This window comes from Suricata suricatta, chromosome 17, assembly GCF_006229205.1.
Source record: "Suricata suricatta isolate VVHF042 chromosome 17, meerkat_22Aug2017_6uvM2_HiC, whole genome shotgun sequence".
In the NCBI taxonomy this organism is placed as follows: Eukaryota; Metazoa; Chordata; class Mammalia; order Carnivora; family Herpestidae; genus Suricata; species Suricata suricatta.
Window position 1 is genome coordinate 26,706,990 of NC_043716.1, and position 9,906 is coordinate 26,716,895.

General features: G+C 36.8%; 1 protein-coding gene across 1 annotated transcript in view; it reads left to right on the forward strand.

Moving 5' to 3' along the window:
* HSF5 (heat shock transcription factor 5) overlaps positions 1–9,906 on the forward strand; it is a 38,666-nt gene that overhangs the window by 353 nt on the left and 28,407 nt on the right. Inside the window, exons 1-2 of the mRNA XM_029928307.1 lie at positions 1–247; positions 4,998–5,372. The exon at positions 1–247 is cut by the window's left edge and continues 353 nt beyond it. Coding sequence (XP_029784167.1) covers positions 1–247; positions 4,998–5,372 — 622 coding nt within the window. The remainder of the gene's footprint in view (positions 248–4,997; positions 5,373–9,906) is intronic.

Below are 9,906 nucleotides of genomic sequence, written 5' to 3' on the forward strand. Positions count from 1 at the left end.
CTCCACCACTTCCACAGCCCGCACTTCCGCCGCGACCAGCCACAGCTGCTCGTGCACCTGAAGAGGCTCACCAGCGCCAACAAGGCCAAGCTGGCGGCCGGCCTGGAGGTGCCCTGCCGACCGCCCAACCGCTTCCAGAGGCTCCTCATCACGTCGGCTTCCGCCTCGGCCTCCGCCTCGGCCTCCGCCTCCCCGCTGCAGCCCCAGGAGCCGCCGCCGCCCGCGGGGTCCCGGCCCGAGCCGCACGGTGAGTCCTCAACCACTGCGGGGCACATGGGGCGACAGGAGCAACCGCCAGTTCCGAGGACATTTCACACATTTCTATCCGTGAGGTGATCCACTTTCTGCTGTGCTTCCCGAGAAATTGGTCACGTCGCCCCCACTGTTTCCCACCACCACCCGCATCCCCTTCTGGCACTATGTCCCCTTGGAAGGAGTTGGCAGTTTTAGTCCCATCTAGTTAATTGTCCACTGGCGGCCAAAGGGACGTCTGCTGTTCCTGGCCCCTCTTGAACTCCAACCCCCCGTAGCCATCTACCTTCTTGAGACCCTTCCCGTCCCTTCTCGACCATCTAGAATAAGCAGTCCTTTGTTGAATCACTAGGTTGGGAAGAAACACCGGAGGGTGTCCTTTGCTTTAATGGGAAGCAAAACAGTTACTGGAGAGGGTGAGGGTATGATGGCCAAGGTGGGAAGGAACAAAGTCACAGCCAGGAAAACGTGGAACATTTATACCGACCGAGCGGAAGTGAAGGTGTCTTGAGTGGAAGTTTGCCCTTGAAGAGACATGCCATCTTCCACCCACTGACCCATCTAAGAAGTCTCAGCAAAGGTGTTCTGACAATAATCATATTTTAGGTTCCAAGTAATATATAGAAAGGTAGACATTGTTTATCTTAAGAGCAAATATATAATATATTTAATTCTTTATAAGATACTATTCCTGCATAGAACGCATTGGCTGAACATTTCTGTCATCATCGCTAATTAGAGCTGATGTTTGCTTGAGGTGTTACGGTTAGACAAACATAAGGCAAAAATGGTTTTTTCTACTGTCAAGTTGTAGTTAGAAGGAATGTTAGAAAGTTCACATTTGTATCTTTGAATCTTTCACTACAGCCTTTCAGTAATGAAAAACCTTTCTATAAATCTATATTTACTAAAAACTCAAAAATTCTCTCTGATAGTAAGATATTTTATAAACTTGGCTTCTGATGCTCTTCCCCCTCTTCCAGGAAGGTGAAGGTGGCAAATGCTTCTTTTCTCTGTTTAAAGAGTCCATGATATGGGGCAGTATTCCAAAACAGCAGCTGGATATAATAGTGAGAATTCATTCTTACCTTCAACAGAAACATTTTCACCATGTTAATTTGGATTTAACATAAATATGTGAGGATTATTTTTCAGTGTTGGGAAACTAAAAATATACAAATGAAGGTAACACTTTGTTCGATTTAACCTAGGCCCAGGGTTATGAATGAGGCAGCATTTTGTTCATTTGGAATTTAGAAGATAAGAGGTTAGCTTGTGTATGGACTTTAGAAGATAAGGGATTAGGTTAGAGTTCTAGCAGCACGTTGGAAAAATAGCAGTGGCAAAGGAATGTTCTAAGGGAATTCTAAAGGAATATTAAGCCACTTCCATGTGATGGCCATTGATTTTGGTGGGGAATTGCATGGGGAAAGGCAATGGAGATAATACCCTGGCATACATTTGACAGAGTCTCTGACATGGGTATTTGTTGTTTAGATTGTATAGGTAGGCGTTAAGGAGAAAACACTGGAAAGTATGTTCTTGGGAGTAGTAGGATAACTACTTAAGACAAAGAAACATACAAATGTGCATAAATAAAAACCAAGTCTTGCTCACTTTTTTCATTTCTTTTTCCCTCACCTCTCTTAAACCCAGTTGTATTCTAAGGATAGAGTCCATTTTAATTAAAGAAATACGGGGCCTGCCTATGGTCTTATTTTCTTCACTTTTTAGTTCAGCTGGTCAGCATTTTAAAGATTACTTATTGAATAACATGAATTCAGTTTGTATTTTTGCAGTGTATATAATACATCAATCCACATATACCTAGATTATTGTAGTTCTCATGCATCTCCTATTTTTACCATTCTGCCTGTTGGTATGAGCAGAAGGTGTGTCAGTTGTGGATTGTCTACACAATAGGCTTGGTTCACTAGGGAACTGTGTTTCTGATGTGGGTGGAATGTAATTCTAAGTTCAAGAATACTGGGCCAACTTTGCTCGCTTTAATTCTGTGTTCTAATAAGCCCTTGGCTCTTCTATTTCTCTCTTCACCTAATTTTTATTCTGCTTGACTATTTCTTTAGTAATATGCCTGACTGCATTGCTACTTCTTAGTCTCCACTTTGTTTTCTGTGTTCTACTAAGCTTATGGTTTGAATACTTCTCTCTCTCTCTCTTTTAAGTAGAATCCTCTGTTCTAGTACCTGCTTCTCTTATCTAGATCCATTGAAATAGCTATCTTGTTCACCTTTCAGGAATGTCCTTGATAAGAAATGTGAAAAATCACATGTTTTTCCCTTTTTTTCCTTTTGCTCCATTTTTTAAATTTTGTTTTCAGTGACAATTTATTTTACAGTATTTGTTAAAACTTTCTAAACTAAGTAACGAGTCTGAGCAATCGTAGATAATCTATTTTGGCCTGGGGATATCAAGCTCTCAAGAGGCAGGCTTTTTCCTGGGAATAAGAATAGAAATCCATTCTGCCTTACATTTCCAAAATTCCAAATTAAACTTTGCCAGGTATATCTTAATAGGTGATATTCTGTGAAGTTAGTTGGAATAAACCCTTATGAGGTAACCCTCAACAAGAAATAAGAGCTGAACATGTTTTAGTTCTTCTTTTTTTTAAACTAACGTAAAGGAATACCCTTCTAATCTTGTCAGTCTTCATATGTTAGCAGAACCTAAAAGTATATAAATATTTGGTCATCACTCGTAATTTATCATGATAGAAGTAGATTTTATATTTTGATAAATCAAAGTAAAGAATTCTTTAATTAGCTGTTTAGGCTATTGACAATCTGAAAATTCATCAATAGCTTAACCCTAAAGAATGTGGAAGAAGGTTTAGCTATTTTGCACTGTAGCAATATGTAGTTTTAGCTTGTGAAACATCCAAGGAATAATCAAGTGGTGGGTAGTTTGAGATCTCAGAAACACCTGTCGTGAAGAGCAAAAAAATGTTTCCTTAGGTCTTAAAAGGATTGTTGCTGGTAATTCAAAGTGTGTATACATAAGGAATAACTAGTCCAGTACCATAAAAACTGATTTTTGTACTTTAAAGGAAAAAGGAAAAGCAGTTTCTAAGAGGTGTGTATCATTTGGATACATTCAATCTTCTGAATTAGGCTTTTTTTTTTCCCCATTAGATTTAGACTTCCTGATTTCCATGTTACTTTAGAATTTGTGTGTATATATGTATGTATGTGTTTATTTTTATCATTAATGCTTTATTCTTTTTAAAATTTTTATTATTTTTAAGAGTTTGTATTAAGAAAATTGATTTGAATCAGGCAGTGCCAAACCAGAAGTGGTTAGGAGTGCTCCTAGTGCTCTATTCTTTACTGGGAATTGAACACCACAGAAATAGAATGAAAGATGTATAACATATTAAATGGGTTTACAATCAAAATATTTGGAAAAGTAGGTATTTGAGTGCCATCTTTGACCATATAGTTTAATAGAGGGGTAGCATGTAAATTAGACTTTCCCTCTGTTTTATATATTAGTTTAATAAAACAAATTGAAAGCAATTTGTGAACCACAAAATTTAACACATAACGCCCATTCTAGTAAATAAAGCTAGCTTTTTAAAAAATGTTTATTTATTTATTTTGAGAGAGAGAGAGAGAAAGAAAGAGAGACAGAGAAAGAGAACCACTGAGGGAGGGGCAGAAAAAGAGAGAAAGAGGGAAAGAGAATCCCGTGTGAGTTCTGCAGGCTCCATGCTCAGCTTAGAGCCCAACGTGGAGCTTGGTCCCATGACTGTGAGATCATGTCCTGAGCTAAAATCAAGAGTCAGATGTTCAACCAACTGAGCCACCCAGGTGCTCCAGGCTATTTTTGTTTATTATGTTCAAGAATCACAGTCTGAAAAATAAGTTCAGCCTACAGCATGTGTATTTCTTTGTTCCCTCTTCAACATCTCCACTTTTTAATTCCTTTCTATCTTATTAGGTAGTAGAAAGCAAATACCAGAATCCCTGGGCCTGAGTATGTGGATTTTTAACAAACTCTTCAGGTGATTTTCAGATGTAAATCAGTGTTTGGGAGCTGCCAATGTCTAGGTTATCTAGGAAGGGACTCTACTAGACATAACCTGAAGAAAAAAAGACTATGGAAAAAAATTTCTTTGATCATGGAAAATTTGATTTGAAGAAGAGACTGAGTCAAAATTTTCAAGCCTGACTTTTCTGCAAAGATGATCATTAAAAAATTGAAAAGGAGTAAAGAACATTAACTTTCTTTTTGGTTTGTGTTATAGTTCTTATTTGATCCTCACTTATTTCTTTTATGTATATGGTTAAGTGTTTTACTTCTGTGCCTATTATTAAGGTTTCTAAATGATTTGAAAGACTGAGTGGGATTTTTAAAACTTCTAGGAAGTAGCTTATAGCTTGGAAAAATCAACTGAGGTTAAAAAGGTTAAGATGACTGAGTCATCTATAAAAGGCTTTGAACATGGAATTTGATTTAATATTTGACTTAATATTGAAGTTTGTCTACTTTGTCACTTACTACGGTAATATGGAGAACCAAGCCAAAGCTTATTTGATTTTTTTTTTTAGCATTGTATGTATAATCTTATATTCTGGGTTCTGAGCTTGTTTTTACCAAAACTAAATTTCTGTTTTGTTAAAAATGGTTGAAAATTGAACATATTCATGTTTTGTAACTTTTGGTTTACTACATTCAGTGGTACAATATAAAATTAGTAAATGTGCTTTTCCTCTTTTATTCAGGACCAGTGGCTGTAGGACAATTCCACCGGTCATTCCGGCGAGATAGTTTGTCTCCTTACTCCTACGTATCAACTTCATCCCACAACCACAGTACTTTCCCTCTGAAAGGTTTAGATCGGACCCCGATCCCTCCTAGAACATGGCAGAACTCACTTGGAATGCACCCAGGACAAGTGGAAACGTCTCCCACTTTTTCAGATAAAGGGGTTCCATTTCCTGTACTGCAGAGGTTTCCGACTGAGGTTACCTATACCCTGCAGCCCAGCGCCACATCCGTACACGTTCAGCAAGGTCCTCAAACGATGGTCAGTTCCTCCCAAAAATACAGTAACTACACACCCTCAGTGCAGTACTCGCAAGCCTACTATCCAACAGGTATGAGAAATTCAAGTTCAGTGGCTTCTCTTAAAGTATTTTATAATGAGCATTTATATTTTTAAATGCATTTTGCATGCTTAAAAATAGCAGGAATATGCACATAAGAAATCTCAAAGATTTCTCATCAGAACATATTTTTAAGCAATTTATAAAATTTCATTATGTTCTTAAGAATTGTGAAAATTTTGTTGGTACATAAAGATGTATGGTTTTAGTGAAACTTTTATATCTTCAAAATGTGTCCTAGTAGTGAAATTAGGATATAACTACATTGGAACCTTGTTCTAACTCTGCTGATGTTGCAGTATTTTTATTTCTTTTCTTAAAAAAAAAAAAAGAAGTATATATGTATTACAGTTGACCCTTGAATAATGCAGGATTGGATGCTGGCCCCTATGCAGTTAAAAATATGTGTATAACTTTTGACTCTTCTAGAACTTAACTACTAATAACCTATTTTGACTGGAAGCCTTACTTAAGATAACATAAACAGTTGGTTAGCACTTGTTTTGTATGTTATTTGTATTATGTACTATATTTTTACAACAAAGTAAGCTAGAGAGAGGAAAATCTTAAGAACATCACAAGAGAAAATACATTTACAGTACTGAATCAAAACTATCCAAAATACCCACATAGTTCAAACACACATTATTCGAGTCAACTATATATATTATATTTTTCAATGTTACAGATGAGATTACCTCAAAATGAAATCATTTTAGTATCTCAGTAATGAAGTTTAATGGAAGGGCATACTTTCTATCTCTTAAAACTAAATTATATTCTTCTAGTAAAAATGTGACAGTGCGGTCTGATGGGGCAGCCCCCGCAGTGGTAATCCTGGCCAGCTAAGAGCTGCGGAGTAGCAGAGAGGAGGACCTGACAGTGATCGCTGACCTAGAGCTCAGCCAAGGGCACTGAAGACATACTGTAGATCTCAAGCCACTAATCAGGAATCCTCATGATAGTAACCATGTGTTTAGCTTCTTGGGTTGGATAGGGAGACAGTTTTTTTTGGGGGGGAGGTCCACTTTTGTAAAATAATAACCTTACCTTTCCATTCAAATGTATTTTCTGTTTTGCAGAAGCACCATATAATTGTAGTGTGTTTCATCATGTAGAGTGCTTTAATACGAAATGGGGCAATAGAAATAAGACAAGGGTCAAGGCTTTAAAAAAAAAAAAAAGACCAGAGAGGGAATGCTCAATGATTTAAGGTTCTAGGAATATTAATTTTCTCAAATATGTAGATCTGGAAGCAATCTCTGGAGCTATTTTGTTAGACCATTACTGCCAGACAGGAGGAAGTCAAAAGCTAGACTAAGTGAAAAGGATATAAATTAGATACAGGAATTAAATAATTTCTTGACTTTTAAAAGTTATAAATCTGGTAACTTCTGTTTATAACAGTACTCACTATTTTCTAGCTGTAATATCCAACTGTATTCTTTTACTATCAGCTTATTGCATTCTATCTCAATATAGCAGTAAAAGAGATTGCTTTGTTTTCCCAAAATATAATATTTTGATATTAAAATAGTAAAACAAGAGTTTAAATTAGATTGGGTTTTATATGCTTTTAGAGCTGCTACTATTTTGGTGGATGGACTTGAGAAGGAAAAGGCAAAGGAAGTATATGGGTTAAGGATGACTTAGCACTTTTATTCATTTTGCCTAATAGAAAAATTTTTTAAATGTTTAATTCTTGAGAGAGAGCGAGCATGCACAAGCGGGGGAGGGGCAGAGAGATGGGGACGGGGGATCTGAGGCAGGCTCTGCGCTGACAGCAGTGAGCCTGATGTGGGGCTCAAACTCACCAACTGTGAGATCATGTCTTGAGCTGAGAGATCATGACCTGATCTGAAGTCAGATGCTTAACCGACTTATCCACCTTGGTGCCCCTTGCCTATTAGAAATTTTAAAAAAAGGTTGAAGCCTAGTATTTTTCCAGATTTTCAGCTACTTCTTTGAAAAACAAAAAATATCTATGTGATTTTGAAAAATAAATGACTAAATTCATGTTAGAAGCTTTATATCTTATGTATTGCAACAAATAGGGTTGGGCTTTTATTAATGAATAGTTTAGTTCAACATTTTAATGAACAGATTAGGCATTACTGTCTAAATTAAAATTTCAGCTGTGTTCCATGTATGCATAGAATACATATGCATATATAGAGACAATGTGTGTCTTCCTTATACTTGTTACATTCTGTAGCCCATCAACTAGATAATACCCTTACTGCCCTTCCTTTTGCCAGTAAGCCTTTCTCTTTCCTTTCCTAAACTCCTTCCAAACCCCCTTCCTCAAACTACTAAAGACTCAGAAGCTGCTGGGGAGTTTAAATTTGGAAGGACTGGGGCGCCTGGGTGGCTCAGTGGGTTAAGTGTCCGGCTTCGGCTCAGGTCATGATCTCACGGTTCGTGGGTTCGAGCCCCGCGTCGGGCTCTGTGCTGACAGCTCAGAGCCTGGAGCCTGCTTCAGATTCTGTGCCTCCCTCTTTCTCTGACCCTCCCCTGCTCACACTGTCTCTGTCTCTCAAAAATAAATAAAAACCACAAAAAAAAATTAAAAAAAAATTGGAAGGACTGCAAGCAAGAGAAATATAGAAATGTACTTAGCTTTCCAATTTGAAATTTTGGAGGCATTTTCCTATGGATATATTAGATATGGTGGTTAGGTTCTACACTTATGGTACAGGTGGTTATAATCTGGTCTAGGAGCCAAATTAACCTATATGGTGTAGTTTCTATGGGAAAATGTATTTCAACTTCCAGACAGTCCTCTCAGAAACACCTAGTTCTAAACTTTATTGTGATGTAGAATATATTATTTAAAAAATTTTTGTATTAGCTTGGATGTAAAATTATAGGTTGAAAATTGTCAAGTAGATAAATAGGTGAATAGATAAATTAATTGAAAATTATCTTGAAGAGGTCAAGATAAGGACTCAGAAACAGACATTAAAAGAACAAGTAAGTTCTGTTGATGTTTTGATAGCGTACAGTGCGTGTGAAATGTGAATCTTGTGTTATCTGAATTTTTGTTTTATCTTCTTTAATAGGGAAAGCTGAAATGACTATAAAGTTTCTGAGATTATGAAAATAAGTTTCATGATCTCATGATGATATCTAACACATAGATTAGGTCTATGATATAATGTAATAAGCAAAACTGCTTTGAACATTCTAAAGTATTATGTAAATAAAAAGTTGTATTGTTGTGGTGCCTGGGTGGCTTGGTTGGTTGAGTGTCAACTTTTGGTTTCAGGTCAGGTCATGGTCTCACGATTCATGAGACTGAACCCTGTTTTAGGCTCTGTGCCGGCAGTGCAGAGACTACGTGGGATTCTCTCTCTCTCTCTTTCTGCCTCCCCCCAAAATAAATAAATAAACGTAAAAAAAGTTGTTTTCCTTAGTTTAAAAAGACCCATAAAAATACTATAGAAGTATTTGATTCCTCCAAATTTTAGGAAAGAAGGCAAAAAGTAGTGAGCAACTTAGCCATAGTTAGTGAGTACCTGTTTATGAAAAGCATTACAAATGACTTTCCCAAAGTTAAATAGAATATCATTCTCAGAGGCAGGATAATGATTATTTTCAAACCCACCTCTTGAAATAATAATGAAGTAGCTAACTTTGGAATAATGGTCAGACTTGAATCCTTTTGAAATGAACTATATGATTTGAAGTTTGGATCAAATTTTAGTAAACAGCAACACTTGACTTCGTTTAAAAATTATATTGGTAATTAGGGTGCCTGGGTGGCTCAGTTAGTTCAGGTCATGATTTCACAGTTTGTGGGTTTGAGCCCGGCATTGGCCTCTGTGCTGACAACTTAGAGCCTGGAACCTGCGTCAGATTCTGTGTCTCCCTCTCTCTCTGCCCCTCCCCGACTTGCACTCGGTCTGTGTCTCTCTCAAAAAAAATAAACATTAAACAAATTTTTAAAATTATATTGATAATAAACTTGAATTTAGTCTCCAAATAGTATAATCAGTTAAGATTAAAATTTGTCATATTTTATAAATTAATTTCTTTAGTAAAGCCAAACGCTGAGACTAGAAAATTGCTGTCAGACTGACCCAAAATGACCCATCTGAATCATTTCTTACATTTGTCATTCCTCTCTCTTTTTTTTTTAATGTTGCAGTTTACTGTACACTCAGCAGCAGTACATTCACCAGGGATAAATTCATTCCCAAATATGCTTTTTTTAATACAATTTATTTTTTTAACATATGCAATTATTTTCCGTCATTTACAATACAGTAGTTTCACTGATACTCCAAACAGAAAAGCAAAGTAAAAAATCAAAACCCCCACTTCTATTTCATGTAATTAGACTTATACAGAAATTAGAAGGTTAGGTACCAACTAGTTAATCACCTAATTTCACAGCTATCTGAAGTGGCAGTTGTAATATAGCAGCTTATCTATGATACATTCAAGATACATGATATAATTTATTACTTGCCCATAAGCTAAAACACAGCCTGCTTAATACCTTTCCTTAAATTCCACCTCT